This window comes from Zophobas morio, unplaced genomic scaffold, assembly GCF_036711695.1.
Source record: "Zophobas morio isolate AGI-343-1 ecotype UQ-CSIRO unplaced genomic scaffold, CSIRO_AGI_Zmor_V1 ptg000002l, whole genome shotgun sequence".
NCBI lineage: Eukaryota > Metazoa > Arthropoda > Insecta > Coleoptera > Tenebrionidae > Zophobas > Zophobas morio.
The window spans coordinates 24,099,138-24,116,103 of NW_026972107.1; the positions used below are offsets into that span (position 1 = coordinate 24,099,138).

The window sequence follows — 16,966 nt, forward strand, 5'->3', positions numbered from 1 at the left end:
TTAGCATGATGGGGAAAAATGTTATTAGAACTGAATTTAGTTATAATTGTACATGCATTTCAGGGAGAATTTTTAACATAGATTTAAGTATTTAACTTGTTTTAATCGATGACAGACGGAAACCAGAAAATTAAATTTTCGCATTCTACAACTTATGAAATTTAATAACTATGAAATAATAACGGGTGTCTAATTAAAAATTTGGCGAACAGGACTGCCTTCTACTTTATTGTTTTTTTTTTCGTATGTCATCGAGTCATCGTGTTCGAGATAGTTGTCATTTCGATATCAAACTCAGCTTAAAGGTTACTAATTCACAACATTAGATGTGACAAGCGGGTGGCAGCTTTCAAAATTCATTTCGGAAACGACATACGGAAAAAAACAAAGTCTGTCTGGTGACATAACCCTCTTTACCAGGTTTTTATTTACACATTTATATGCAGTATTATGTTATTGAAAGTAAAAATTCTATGTACAAAATTAAATTTATAAGTTGTTTTAAAGGCCTTCCGGTTTATATTCAAAGATTTTACCAATATTATGATAACCTGTATGCCAGTCATACATATATGCTGACAAATCTCTTTGACCACTTGGTGCTCTATTGGCGAAATACGTCGAGAAAAAAAACCTTTTTTTTTGTGTTTTCGTTGATGTGGGGAATAAACGTAATATAACTGTAACGTTACTTCCCTTGGATGATCATTTTATTTGTTATTTGCCTACTCTTAAAACAGCAAAAAATTATATACACGTGCAAAATATTTATACACAGACGTTATAAAACAGGAAACAACCCATAAAATTATTGTCTATCTATTTTCTAAAGTAAATGAATACATTTTATGCACAATCAAATAAAATAAATTTTACGGATTTTTGAAAGATTGAAAATAAATAGTAAGTATACGATAATTTTTTTCAGTGAAGTAATGAGTTCAAACACGTCCTGTTAACTTTAACAGCACCTCATCAGAAGTCAAAACAAATACTTATACTATGCTTTTCATTGTTTAATAAAAAAGTTTCCGCAAAAATCTCAAAATATCTTTTTTTTTGGCGATTCGTTTAACATCACGTAAGCATTAGCCTGTGGAAAAACAGTTTGTTGTTACTATGTTTCCATTTCCAAAAATACATTTCTACGCCTATCAATAACTGGAGCAAGTGAATAAATATTTGCAACTTTTTAAACGGCTTTCGTTTTAAACGGGCGAGTTTATTTTGTTTCAAAACTTACATCCTTAAGACCCGGTTTACACAAGCTGGCAAGCGTTAAAGTACCACGTGATCGACTCTACGCCAATCAGATGTCGCTTAACACCTCGTTAAATGCGTGCTTAACTTAGTATCAGGTAAAATATTATATAAATTGGTCCTTAGTTTTTTTTTAATGGCGTTTTAAGCTTTTTTCAATCGGGTTTACTGCAGTGAATAGTTTAAACAGTCACCAGATCAACGACCGGAATTTTGGAAAAAAAAGTCGTAATCCATTATTGTTTTTAGTGTTTTTGCGACTTTGAAAAATAATGTTGATGTATGTTATGAAAAGTAAATAATTTTGGTGAACTAAAAACATTGATATAACGATTTGAAAACATCAGCTAAACTTTATTTATTCGGTCTTTATGTTAAACAAGCTTTTATTGAAAAATGCAGTCTTAGATGCGATATTGCGTCTTTAAAAATTCAGTGAATAGATTTATTTTATCCATTCACGATGGCATGACTTCTGCATGATTTTATTACACATGTCAGAGTCACTGTTTTTAACCCAACTAAAAAGTTGTAACATTATAAAAAAAGTTATTAAATAAATATTAAACTGAAATATCTATATAATCTATCTTACTAATGGTCCAGTAGTTGGTGTATTGGAAAAAGAAAATTATGAATCGACGACATCAGATTCTTCAAATCAGAATGTAAAGCTTGAGTCCTCAAAACATTATTGTCAGACATATATATTATTGTATGGATTTTTGTGTGGATCTTTAATTAACTTTTTTTTTACTATTTACTGAAAAAAGTTTGTATGTTGAATATAAGATTCAACTACGATAGCCAAATAGGCAGTTATGCTGATGAAGTTTTGCAAGTGTCGTGCGCGTAGCGCACGTGTATCACCATTCTTTAAAACAGTAAAATTTTGAATTATTGATAATACTACTTCGAAATATCTCAGTATAATATAAATATAAATCTACCTATTTGCCATACTTAAAATAGGTATGTACAGTAAACCTACAAAATTTATGATGGTATGAGAATAAGTACAGTGGAATGTGTAGTAATTACGCTCAATAAAAGATAACGTGGCTTTCCACTCTCTCGGATAATGCTATTTTGAGTAGTTGTAGCGTCCTGAGAGAGATTTAATAGAAAGTCGAAACGTACCTATTGTCGGGAAAATGATCGGATTTTTTGTTTATTATGAGTCCCGAGTTTGCGTTGTGAACCGGTGTAACCATTTTTCCTCTCCTGTAAAGGATAATGAAGTAATTTAGGGAAAAAAGTGACCTTTCGCAGCTTTAGTATCGTAAAACGCAGAGAATTTATTGGTTTTTCGATTAACCATTCGCGTGTAGCAACTGGGTAAATATTTATTCGAACTGACGAATATCTTAACCAGGGCTGTTCCGGGCTCTTAAAAACATATACAAGCCAGATGCCGTGAAAGGGATGCCGGGCTTTTAACCAGTACGTATCTTGACAAAAGACGGTGGCATTCACCTACACTTGACTTCCAGGATTTTTCGGAAGGAGATAACTTTAAATCTTACAATGTATGGCCAGCCAGAGACAAATAGGGGGAAGTGTACCATCCTAAATCTTGCCAGGATTAGGGGTATACATAAACACAGAACTTTAAAATTCTTGGATATTCACCTGGGTCCACTTCGAAGAAGATGCACTCATTGAAATTCTGAAACGACGGTTCGCTGTGGGCATAGGAAGCCGAGTTCGACAGGTGTCAATAAAGCAACATCAACTTGACCACCACGGGGAAGGCTTCGTGCCCTGTTTGTTTAGACGGATGTGATTCGACGGTAGTTTAAAATTAGCTTCCCTTGGTAGTAACTACGACCTTTCTTCTTTATCTAATTCGGATACAAAGTGACGTATACCAAGTGTAAGCGCAATATTAATATTAATCGGCTTCTGAACAGACTGTTACGACCTAATGTTTGACATCTGTTGTGTTAGTTTTAGGAAATTCACACGGCATCTGACCGTATGTTACGGAACTTTTAAACTGTTTGTATTCCCACTGGTCGATTGTTTCGACCGGTTTATCATTAAATCGTGCGATTTCTGCTTTTCGAGATTTGCAATCAAGAGAAGACATTGTCCTTCTTTAATTACTTTTGTTTCATTTTACCGAAAAATCCGCGAACTGTAATAAAGTGGTTTAAAAGATTTCCTTCTATCTCATTTCTTGTTTCAGGGCCTATAAACCGGGACGTAATTCACTTGCGAAAAACGCGGAAAATTATATTTAAATAATACGAGTCTACGACACTGCCTATAATTCAGCAAAGTCGAGGCGACGAAACTGACGCCAGAATTTATTATGTTCCATATTTTAGTGCCTTTAAAACCGAATTCTTAACGCCGTGTGGTGGCTTCTCAATATATTTTTATTATTTTGTAAATGGTTCGCAGCGCGCTGTTTGATTAACCGATGTGTTACGACGCCGATCGGTAAAATTTGTAATTCTAAAAAACCGAATTCCTGTGTTAAAATTTATTCCCAATTAGTTAAATTTGCGAGGGGTGCGTTTGATTTCGTTCAGGTTTGTTGTGACGTAACATGATTTATTTTTATCTATCATGTAAACCAGATCTTACTTAATTTAAAATACACCATAACTATGTTGAAGGCTTAGGGCGGTATTATATATGGTAATTCGCTAGAATGTAATTTCATAAAGTGAATTGGAAGGGCTATGAAATTAAATTTTACGAAATTGTAAGGTAATCCTGTGGGAATTGTCCAGAGTTCCGCTTCCGAATAGTAAAGTAAACTGAAAGAATTCCAACCAACTCAAAGTCAATATTAGAAAAGTTGCACTATTTTTTTCTCTGGGTAGGGTTGGATTAAATAACTTAGGAAAAGTATTGGTTACGTGTTAACCCAGTCGTTCTATTGTCGTTTGTCAGTTTGAAAAATTACTTAAAAATTGAGTGACTTTTTTTTAATTATTATTAAGACGATCGAATGGTTTCGCGTTTTTTCTTCAAACTATTGCCCATTCTTAGAATTTAACATTACGTATCAAATTACTCATACCTACATCCAAATAGTACGTTAAGTTTTAGAAAAGCCCAGTGGATAATCGGCTTCCTGTTTTTTCTGAGCGCTGGTGGTCCGTCCTCCTTTAATTCGTTTAAAGACTTTAATATGTGTCCCTTTGGTGTCGAGTTTCTACCGCCTTTTTTATTGTTTGGTTTTACGTGGTAGAATTCTATTAAACATTCGTGTGCTTTGTTGGTTTTAGGTCAAAACACCCATTGTTAAGGCCATGTGAAGTGAATTTTCATGTTGGTTTAAACGATTTGTTCCGTGTGGGTATCTTAAGTCTACTAGTGTTACAGCAGAGAATTTAATGCGGCGGTACAACTGTCTCGGCGAAAATTATCGAATCTAAGCGTTTTTTCATGTTTGCCAAAAAGGGGAAGAGCACAATAAATTTTCGAGGGTCTTGAAGTAATAAATTTCCTGCAAGATGTAATTTCATACCAACACATGGTTCTAGCAAACTTAAATATAAATTAAGACCCGCATTATTGCCAACTAATTGTATCTAAATTAGTAACCGGATTCTCGTAGTATCCGAATAGCGCATATTTCTTGTTTCGCTAGTATCATTTTTCGAGGGTTGAAAATTCTTCCCCTTCACTAAAGAATTTCATAAATTTGTGGAATTGCTTGTGCAATATTACGCTACGGCTACTACACCAGTTATGCGTTTGGTAAAGATGGAATCGATTTAGGGCGATGGATTTTCGTGGTGTGTATTAGCTGGAATATCTGTCGAACGAACAATGTATGAATCGCCTTCGTTTTTTGGTTCCACGCTTTCAGTTCTTTTCCCCTTTTTTAAATAACACCGGCCATTTGATTAAGACCTTATGTGATCTAATTTATTAGGAAACCTTGAAAATGTTTCTGACGACAGTATCCAATCCTCATAAAAGTAATTCAATCACGAGAGGGGTGAAAAGTAATATCAATTTACGTTTGGGGGGCTTCATGTTGTTATTTTTCTCTAATTGTAGAAATACTAGTAATTTGATGATCGTGTTTGGTACAGGGTGATTTCGAAGCGAAAAGTGGTGAAAGACAACGACAATGAAATAAAGTAACTCAGTTAGTTTTCATAGTTTGATTCCTAATTTTTAGTACAAAACTAAGAGCTAATGTTTCACACATACGAGTTCATCTGACTTCCATTAACTTAATTATCATCGTTGTTACCCTTACAGCTGATTACATCAATTAAAATGTTTTTTTCTGTTTTTAGGTTGGTAAAAAGTGCTCCTATGTAGAAGCGTTGAAGGTCCCGACAACAATTCATGTCTACATTATCGAAAAAGTGTAAACTGTGAGTAAATGGAATATTTCCCGAACGTGTAATTCCCTGTCTCTTGGAATTTAAGCCTTGAATGCAGTAGGTAATTGTTTTTAGACAATGAATTTTTTGCAATGTATTTTGGCGATCCTTAAATAAAAACCTGCAATGTTTTTTCGATAAGTTCATCTGACCTGTGTTTATTTAAAAAATTCAATATTTCCAATGGTTTTTGCGTTGATGTTGTGGTGGGGGAAATTAATTTGAATACTTCAATTATAAAAAGACAAAAAAAAATTCTGTCAAGTACGCCAACTTGGTAATACCTTTGTTGTCATTCAGAAATCAGAAGATATACTTTCTGAATCTGCACTATTAATATTAAATTTTAGCTCACCTTGGATTTTTTTAAAGTTACGTCTAGATATTATAGACTAAATATGTTTGCAGATTCTCAGTGTACGTTAATTTTTTTTTGTGGTGTCCGTTGACGAAGGCAAACGTATGGCTGTTTTGTGTACATTGATAAATACTGTAGATTACTCTAGTCAAATGAAATAATAAAAATAAAATTTATTTATTCCACTGCTGCATAAACCCTAATGAACTTGATGTGATTATTATTGGATGAATTGGGGGATTTCAATGGTAAAGTGTGATAATACTATAATAGTCTATGGCACTAAAACAACAGTTGTTTAATATTACGTTTGCAGCTGCCAGTATTTGATGGGAGATGTTAAATTTTGTGATAGGAAATAATATACAATCCATCACGGGTAACTTGGTAACAAAAACACATTTATAATATACTTTCGAGGTATTGATGTGTGGTTTTTAAATCTGAACATACGGAGTAACTGACTTTCATATGTTCAGAGTTAAAAAATCTTCCAGTATAAGTACGATCACTTTGGCTGTTGCCAACCTTTTTCTTAAAACCATTTGAATATTTTATCAAATCAGAATGTATGTGGAAGTGTTTGGGAAGGATCAAATTATAAATAAGTGTGTTTTCAAATATGTTTTGTTTTAATAATTTGCGAAGAAGAATGCGGAAGCTTGTTACTTGCTTTGTCCTTGCTTGTGTGCCTACAAGCTTTTGGTAAGCTTCGTCTCCTAGCGCACGTTCAGTAGTAAATTAGTTTTCTGCACTTGTAATGAAAAAAAAAAAAACATGCCCAGTTTCTTTTTAACTCATCCAAGAATAAAATCTGTATGCAGTTCTCCAGTATTAGGGGTGTTATTTAAAATTTCTAGGCAACTGTACATAATTTGTAATTTGTTACATGAAATTTTTATAATGTTATTTATTTTGTGTCATTTGTGTAAAGATCGACATATTTCGAAAATACTACAATATGTGTTGCAAATAAAGCCAAGCAGAGAGGTCGCCATACACTAGGAGTACAAGTTTGATGACACGAATGGACGGGAGTGTTGGATGTGGTACCTGCGAAAAAATTTTTCGTCAAGTGTGATGTTACCAAGAATGTTCTATGGCTGGAGTCACATCCACCAAAAAAAAATCCTGCGTAAAAAATGATGTCTGTGGATAAGACAAATCAGTAAATAGTAAGATCACTCAGAGAAAGAGAAATAAATCCATGTCACATCTCAATCAATTTTTTTGCCTCACGTCACACGAATCCCGCAGAATCACTATGTGCATAAAAATTTCCTTCAATATCAATGTTTAAATTACAGAAAATTTAGAAATAAAAAAGGAGTTACAAAATGATTTTGTTTTTTGTCGACCTGTTTTTAATATTTTTTCAAGTCTCATATCTAAAATATTATTTTGACTGACAATTCGTAAATTTTGACATTTCGATCTGTTTTGGATTTATTTTAAAGGGGAACGTTGAACACCTTCCAAACTGCGAGGTGCGGTTGCGGCAGCCACGAGTAACTTGCTGCAAATCAAAGCGATTCTATAGATTCCGGGGCTGATATTACTGCCTTTAAACGTCAGAGTCGCTGAAGGTTAAATTGTGTTAATGGTCTTTGATTTTTAGAATCATTAATGCTGAGCTCTGTACTGTTAAGTAGAATTAATAGTTTAACAAAAATTGTGTGATTTCATCATGTTAGTAGTATTTTATTTTTTGTAGGGTTCCGAGTTTCGATAGTTTGGTTCTAATTTGAACTCGTAGAAAAAGTGTAGTATGTAACACGTTCATAAACTTCATTAGACGTTTTTTTAATACTCGCTCCGCTCCTGCTTAAATAACTCATGACTAAAAAGAAGTTTGTAAAACTTGTTGCATAATACACTATAATAATGTAAACAAATAAAATATATGTTGAAAATTCCCCAAGAACTAGTTAGTTAAATAAAAGTATTGGTTAAATTGACAAAAGTGCTTTGTGAAACGTTGGCAACTTGTGTCTTTATTTAAAGATAAGAAAAAAAAAACCAACAAATATCCTACAAGTACTGAGCACCGATGGTGTGTAATATGTATGTAATAAGGCAGATTAATCCCGTAAGTTCTGGTTTTTATTGGTCGTGTGTTGGTCACGTATAACAATGTTTTTGTGAATTATGTCTGTTAAGTGAAACATTGTTTAAACTTTATAAACTGATGTGTTTTATTAAATGAGAGTTATTTACAGCAGTATGAAAATCAATATAAAAGTAACAACTAAGAGTACCTAGAATATCACAAAACAAAATAAATGATACATGAGGTATAATGAAATGTGAGGAAAGTGAAAAAAGTGGAACATCATTCAGTGCTTGGAGCTGCTACCAAAATGGTGCCCTCCAATGGACACGCTGGAGTAGCTGTAGCCTCCGTGTCCACCGCCGATTCCTCCTCCAAATCCATGTCCCCCACCGATACCTCCTCCAAATCCATGTCCCCCACCGATACCACCGCCCAAACCTCCTCCGAATCCATGTCCCCCACCGATACCACCACCCAAACCTCCTCCGAATCCACCGCCAATTCCGCCTCCTAATCCTCCTCCGAATCCACCGCCGATTCCTCCAGCACCACCACCGCCTCCTCCTCCAACATTAACGATTTGTGGTACGGGTACGACGATGGTTTGTGGTACTCTAACTGGGACGGGTTGTGGAACGGCCACTGGGTAAGGCTGAGGCACTGGTACTTGTACAGGCACTTGAACTGGTACTTGGACTGGTACGCTCACTGGTACTGGTACGGGTCTGGGAACTGTAACTTGAACTGGTCTTGGTACGACGACTGGTTGTGGCACGGGGACGGGCACTGGTACTGCTCGTGGCACGTCGACAGGGTATGGTGCTGGCACTGGAACAGGAACTGTTCGGGTGACCGTAACGGGGTAGGGCTGGGGCACTGGGACTGGTACTGTTTGGCTGATGGTGTTGACGGTGGCACCGCCGCCTCCGCCGCCTCCACCGAGTCCTCCCCCGAGTCCTCCCCCGAGGCCTCCCCCGAGCCCTCCTCCGAGTCCTCCTCCGAGTCCACCTCCGAACCCACCGCCGAGCCCTCCGCCGGCGCCTCCACCGAAGCCTCCGCCGAATCCACCATGTCCGCCTCCTAGTGAGATGCCGCCTCCATGGCCGAAACTTTCAATGCCGCGTTTTTCCGTCTTCTTCGCCTCCTCGCAACGGATCAAACAGACCGCGGACAAAAGAAAGACTGCGACCTATGATATGGAAAATTGTTTGACGGTTAATTGTTGTACGGCACATATTTTGAAAGCGACTTACCAAAAAAGGCTTCATTTCTTGCTTGGTGGAGGAACACTGAATGATGATTTTTTCAGCGGGTTGCTTTATTTTTATACGGATTTCCCCACTCGATGTGAGATTCTCCCTGCAATAGACTTTCACCCGTATCGTATCCCGATGATCCCAAGCATTTGCACGCGGCTTCAAGCGTGGATAACTATCCGGTCATTTCTTGAATACATTAATTAGTGCACTAGACTGCAAAATTCGGTATTACATAAAAAGTAGAACTTCTCGGTTATATTTCATGCTAACTGCATGTATAAATTAATTGCTCGGGATAGGAAAAAATCATAATTCCCTAGTAGTCGATGTTAATTGAATATTCACGTGAAACTATAATTCTTATTTACAATGAGTGTTGCAAAGTCTGGAGAAATTGTGCAAGTGCAATTTGAAATGCTCCGGTTTATGTTGCGCAATTTATTTCTCTTGAGAGGTATGTATTAAATGTTAGTTATTTATGTCTTTGTAAAGATCTGGATGAAAAGAAAATCTTTTTAAAAAGGAAGCAGCACAAACTGGTTTCATGCATGTAATGTGAAATTTTATAAATTACATACATCACGTTCGCTGTCTGTAAAATGATCAATAGAGCAAAACGTTTTAAGTGCATGCTAAAAATGTTTCCCAATATTTCCTTCTTCATCGATGCTAACTACAGTGGGTCTTGACGTAAGGAAATTGTTTTAGTTTTATTGGCACGGTATTGCTACAATTCCTCTTTTCATTTCATTCTTAACAATTCCCAAAAGAATAATTGCCTCAGTACGCAGGATTTCGGGGTAAGAGAGACTCTCTTTGCTACATTTTTGTATCTCGAAAGCCACTTGCTCTGTTTTACGGCTTTAGAATGACACCTTCATTGGCAATAAAATTGTTCATTATTCTTTTTGTTTCAAGAGTTTCTGTTCGTGGTCGCAGTGCTGTTAAGAATGCGTATGAGAAAATCCAGTGTATAATTTTAAACCTCCCAAGGCGAGTAGTGACAGGGCCAGAGGCTTTAAAGGGTCAAAGTGTATCCACCGCTTCCGTAATGATTTTTTTTATTGCGACGTTTGTTTTACCGCCGTATTACCACCGCGAAAAACATTACGACCTAATAACACTGTTTTGCGGGCCGGCTTTTAATAAATTTAAATAATTATCCGAGTTTTTCGCTAGGTGTCGGACGATTAATCACCGGAATTACTGACTTTCATTAAATTTTGCTTGTTATCTCTTCAATTCTGTTGTTTTACGTAATTCTACCCGCGAGTCTACTTACAGTAATGCAAAAATAATTAGATTTCGTCGAGTCGGAGTTTCGAGTGCGGGGGGCGGCGTCGCGGTGGTCGTCTATAGAAATGACAATTTAATGAGCGACTCCATGATTAAGTACTGTTCACTCCGCCGATGGAAATGAAGAGTCGGTCTTGAAACGTGGAATTTACAAGTACAAATTATACGCTGGGGTTGTTGTTTGTTCGTGCGGGGATGACTTTTTGACGCCTCGACGACGATCTTTAATGACGGCCGTCAAATGCAGGAAATATTTTAATCCTGGGGGCGAGATGATGGCGACGACAATTAATTTACAATTTTAATTTGAAATTTCCAAGTTCGTCGAATGTCTCGGTGGGTTTCAGCCACAATTGCTGTTTTCATCAATAACTGCGTTTCATTGATCATAAACTGATTAGGGCGGTGATTCTGATTGATTTTATGAAATGTTTGCCGCTTCTGGCAAAAATTCCTGACGTTTGGTATCTTCCACATGTCACGATTTTGTACGCTCGAAAAAGTAACAAACGGTGCGAAATGTGGGCCATTTCGGACGTTAAATAATGAAACTGTTAACTTTTTTATCGTAATTGGCACAGACTGGGATCAGAATTGCATTAGTTATTTGGTTACTGATCTCGTATCTCTTGCGGAAATTATTCAGTTTGCTGTTGCAGTTTTTAATCTTCACCTGCAATAAGGAAAGTTAATTCTTAAATGGATTTCTTCATACTTGCAAAGAAATAATTAAGACGTAACTTTTATATTATGAAGCGTAAAGTTCTTTGAAATGTGCACATTTTTAATAATATTCCAAAGTGTATTACACGTTAAGATGGAGATAGTGATTACTGCAGTGTAGAAACTGCTAAGATAGAAATTTTATCGTGATACATAATTTAAGAAATTTTGGCAATCTTTATTTCTTTACTATGTTTGTTATTTAATTGTCATAGTGGTGGTGTCATATGAAGTCTTAATCTTTTACTGCATACATATGCCAAAAATATTCTTGAATAGTCTATAAAAGTGGAAAAGTGGAAGATAAATCAGTTCCGTTCAATTATTAACTATTATATTTGTATTTAATTTTTAAAATGATCACCAGGTACTTAGATTTTATATTTGTTCAAGTACAGACGTATTACAAAACGTTTCATTTGTAATAAATTCAACTTAATGAAACACTTTGGGAACTATGTATTTAAAATCAGTTTTTTACTTACTTTTCAGCAATGAAAGTTGAGAACTTTTATGTCATTATAAAAGTCATTTGTTATAAGAAGTACAATTACAATAGTTTGATTCTGAATATCTTGATAATGATTGTATAGTTTTAGAATATTGTATTTTTGGTTGCCTATTTCTTATAACCTTAATAGAACAGACAGATGAGTCTATTTTCTAGGTGCCCATTGCAGTCACATGTTCAACGGTTTAAAATTTATCCATTTCTTTTTTTTTTATTTCCCCGGGTCGCTGCAGGGAGTTACTGTTATATGGTCATTTAGAAAAATACCCAAATAATTTAATATTTGCTTAGTGCTTCACAGATTGTAGGATACGAAAATGTCGGTTCTCGTTATCATTTGTCTGTTGTTTGTTGTTAATATGATGGTGATTTTGTCATACAAATGATTTCCAATTACTGTGAAATTTTAGATGTACTTTAAAGTTGTTGTTAAGTGGTAAAATCCTACTTGTCTAATTCATCTTCGACAATAAAGTCATGATGTCGCCTTGAAATATTGTGTAACATATGTATGTATCTAACCGTAAGTGTGCAGTTGCTTATATTTTTTGTATTACGTATTTGTTATCCGAAAAAATTAATTTGCTCCACTTTAGGTTTTACAGTTTATCTCAAAGTTTAGTAAAAACCTTCCTCGACATTTTGCGAATGAATATTTTATTTATAGGTTACACAACATTAATTAAAATTTGTTTATTCATTGCCGCGATCAGAAAAAAAAATTAAATAAATATTTTATGAAGCATATGCGTTGAGTGAGATCTGGTGTTAATTATACCTCAGTAGTGTAGTATTTTTTTAGATTTTTTACATACGCTGTTTCAAAAAAACTAAGAATGAAGCTATTTATGTTGTATCTGAAAATGGCTTGTCTAATTTTCTTGAAATTGTAATATATTATGCCATATTATTTTTATTTCACATTTGACATGTTACAATTAATATAGATATATCTCCCTACCAACAGGTAATGTCATAATATTTTTTTTATACATTATGTCCTTCACACGTTTGCAGCGTGATGTACTCTTTAGCCCGTGGCTTGTTAATCTCGCCCTATTTTAAGCTTTGTGCATATGTGTTCTAAAAGCAGTGAAATAACTGCGAAAAACTAATTAGAGAGACATGACATAACGAATTTTTTGAAGTTTTAGCAGGAATTGTGAAATATTAAATAATTAATTTCGATATCCTACCAAGGAAACTGGGTGTTATTTCAAAAAAATAGGTCGAAGGTTATTTCGACAGAACTTCCCTCACCCCTAGAGTACAATAAAACATTCAGCTTTTTACGAAAAATTACAATTGATTTTGCGAATTTTATTTTTTTAATGAAAACTTCTATAAGTTAAAATAAAGATACGTTTGTAATGTTAAAGTAAATGTAAAGAAGCGTGCTACGCGTATATTTCAAATGAGTTTTTCCATTACAAAAGTTTGGGAAACGTCATCAACATTTTTGCAAGGACACGTATATCAATTTGGATCGATTCAGTGTAATACTAATAATAACAGTACTGCATTCTCAAATTTTCGGGAAAATGGAGTGTGAACCCTTCCTGATTTAAACAATAGAATAAGTTGATTCATTCACTAATTTTTTTGAGACATCCTGTATAAGCAGTTCTAATAAATATGAACATAGTGATAAATCACAAGTATAGACTAAAATTTTGAGATCCGTTTTTAGGGGGTCGCAAACGGATAAATTTTGATTAACGATTTACCACGTTTCCGATAATCTTAAAAGGTTTGCAAGGTTTCAGAGCATTCGGTTTTGCAATTTCGAAGTTAAATTGTAAAGTATTGTCATACAATTTTGAGTTTTTTTTTTTACAAAATCTGGATGCCTAGGGTAAAAGTTCAACAGGAATTCATAACGTACTATGTGGAAGTTATGTTATTTTATAAAATCATCGCATTGGTGGTGGGGATGATTAGACAAATTTTGCTCAGTGTTTTATCATCTACAAGATATTCCTAATATACATATACAATTTTACAACAATCGGACCGGTAGTTTAGAAGATTATCTGTATAATAAAAATCGACACATACACGGACAGACGATAGACGGCAGACAGATGGAACGAGACCTATGTTTTCGTATTCTAGGAATCATGAAAGGTCAAAACATAAAAATAACTAGCCGCCCTATGGACCGATTGCAATACTCCCTTAGCTTGCGCTGCTTGGGAAGTAAAATCTATTATTAATCTTTGTTGAAAAAGGAAATGCAGTGATGTATTATTTTCTACTTCTTTCGATAAAGCTGGGTTTGTTTGAATAGTTCATCACAATGCATGTTATAGGAACATAATGTTTAAAAATCAACTTAGGAGGGACTCAAAAGTGCAAGGCTATTGTAAAATTTTGATTTTAAAATTATCTTTTCATTTAATAACGTCCCTGTCTGGGAAATTAAAAATTAGCAACCGCACACTCTAGGGATTGGTCTGTTTAGTTGAAGAGAACTCGGTTTGAAGGACCACTTTATCCAAATTACTTGCATCATGCGTTCATTTGTAACTCATGGGCAGTTCCATTCTCTAGAACGTTGACGGGCCATCGGTCTGTCGTGCCCTTTACAGTCATCACCTTCATAAATAAAGGCATCCTAGTAAGTTTTTGAAAGGTCAATAAATACGTCGTCGCAACCCAAAAATGAGTCACTTTAATCACTACTGATTACTGCAAAGAAAATATTTGTCTTTCATGCAAGCATATCTGGCTCCAGGACAAAGGGAGCTGGGAATATTAAAGTCATAAATACGAATTTTAAAACTAAAATAATATATCAAAGTTTTAGCGAGGACGTCTTTTAATAAAAGTCGATCGATCGTGTGTAGTGGTGGAAATTTTCAACAAGAAACTTTACCCCTCTTGTCAAAATTATCTTCCTGTCCGTGTCTGTGATGTGAAAAAGAAAATACGTAGTAAGTTTTTGTGGTGATGACTCGCAACATGTGGCAAAGCAAAACTCTTGGGGGAAAGCTTTCAAAATATTCCTCGAAAGTTGGCCCGAGTCACTAACAGGCAACACCATTAAATGCGGAAAGAGGTATCATGTGAATTTTCCACCATGTCAGTTTATGCGACAAATGCGAGTGTTTCAGGACGATTTCTTTGTTATTTCGGCACATAATGGAAATTTTCGCCATTATGTCGATGTAATATCCGTTTGTTGAAGAGTAAGAGGTTTAATGTTATTGTTTCCGTTTTGTTACTCCGCTTTTAGATTCAATGATAGGTTGGCAACCCAAAATACACTAATTTAATGATACGTGAAACATTTAAAGCATCTGGATCACTAGTATTATATTTAATGAATAATTAATTCATGGTTTAGTAATTTTCTTTGTTATTTATAACAGTAATAATAGATTTGAATATCGTGGTCTAGTTACATTAATATTTCGACACGCCATATAATTGGTTTAGAAATTTTAATCTCCTTAGATTACATGTTTTAATATAGATTATATATAAATATCTTTTAGTAAATATATGTTGTAAGGTGTTTCTTGGAGGATAGATATAAATCAGAAATTTAATTTTGTTCAAAAATAATGGTTCTGTTATTCCAAAGACTGGTTGAGTAAAAAGCTGCGGGTGTCACACATCTGTGTAGCGACTGTTGGTGTACCAGCAGCCTGTCCAAAAATTAATACTGAATTATGAAAAATAAGTCGTGATAATATGAGCGATTATCTTGAAAGATGAAAAACAAAAATTGAAAATTTCTGGAGCAAGTAAACAGATTAGTTTTTAATTTTTAGTCATGTCAATTTGAGTACCTAAAAGAGAAGCAAATAAGTAATAATTTTAATTTGTAATATTAAAACGAAGGTAGAAATAAGTAATTTTCAGGTCGTCTTCAAATCCTGGGATAATTATGTACGGGCGATGATGTTTTGTAGTTTTTTATTTGTCTAAACTAAGGTGACCAACTTTTAGAGCGGCTGAAGCGGAACGGGAGAACCTCCACCCGAACAAAAAAAAATTACTCTTGAAATGTAACACACTCCAAATAAAAATAATATGCCGTGTGTTCAGCTAAAAACTTCCCCCTTCAACTTAAAAATAATGGCGTTGACAAAATTTCAATATCTCTACCCGTTCTCACGATATTATGCTGCGGAATTAGGTCTCTTTTCAGTAAAAACAATGTTTCATAACATGAAAATATTAAAACAAAAAATTTCACTCTCAAGATTTAAAACTTTACTGTGTTGATACAAAGCGGGACGATAACGAAAAATCGGGACAGAATTTTTGAGTGGGACGACAAGTAGGAAACCTAAACCTGGCCCGCTTAAATCAGGCCGGTTGGTTACCTTACCGTAAATGCCTGTACCAATTTAAAAAGAACAAACAACTTCGCCAAGTTTTGTTCTCAGTGACTGTCGAATGACAAATAGGGTTTTAGTTGGTCACTTAGAGATTACAGGTGTTTAAACCTATGCAACGTTTACATCAAATTATACGTTTGATTAACAATAATTACACTGCAGAAGTCTGATTGTGGGGCCAACAGACTGGTGTTTTTAGTTGTGTAGTATAATGTACTTCAAAAAAATTGTCTTCACGTCAGGAACAAATGTTCCGGTTCTAAAATCAGAGAATAAAATGCGAAGGAATTAACAATTTGGTAGGTAGTGGTTTTGTACACAATGTGTGGGAACATGAATATTAAACATTGTATTTTTTACTAATGAAAAGGGCGTTAGTAACCCTCACATTTTAAAGACTGGAAAACATGAAAACCCACACGCAATTCGGGACCATCAATAATAACATATTTCTTTATAAATGTATGAGCACGCACTGCTGGTTATAATTAGAGTCCGAAATTGCAGGCATAAATAATTACATAAAGTCTGGAATAAGTTTTATAAAAAGTGAGGAACGAAATTTGATAAAAAGCTCCAATACCACTTCAATTGTCTCAAAGTATTTTTTATAATTTTTTTATCTAGCTTTTTCATTGTTTTAAATGATACAATAAAAAAACGACGACTTCTTTAAAAAAACAATATCGATGAGGTTACAACGCCCACTGGCGCTTCGTTGGTTGACCTTTCGAATGAAACAACTACCCCGTTTTCAGTATTATTCTTAAAAGTACGTTTTTTGAGTGGATTT

General features: G+C 34.7%; 2 protein-coding genes and 1 long non-coding RNA gene across 6 annotated transcripts in view; 2 read left to right on the forward strand and 1 right to left on the reverse strand.

The window, feature by feature from the left end:
• Nucleotides 1–16,966, forward strand: part of LOC135131156 (fasciclin-2) — a 173,743-nt gene that overhangs the window by 37,303 nt on the left and 119,474 nt on the right. The gene's annotated exons all lie outside the window — the stretch shown is intronic.
• On the forward strand, nucleotides 5,228–5,753 carry LOC135122664 (uncharacterized). The gene is made up of 2 exons (XR_010279432.1): nucleotides 5,228–5,377; nucleotides 5,532–5,753. It is a non-coding gene; the product is annotated as an uncharacterized LOC135122664 (long non-coding RNA).
• Nucleotides 8,007–9,468, reverse strand: LOC135122662 (uncharacterized). The gene is made up of 2 exons (XM_064046998.1): nucleotides 9,286–9,468; nucleotides 8,007–9,221 (listed from the first exon to the last, which is right to left on the reverse strand). The coding sequence occupies exons 1-2, from the start codon at nucleotides 9,298–9,300 to the stop codon at nucleotides 8,316–8,318; spliced, it is 921 nt and encodes a 306-aa protein (XP_063903068.1). The 5' UTR covers nucleotides 9,301–9,468; the 3' UTR covers nucleotides 8,007–8,315.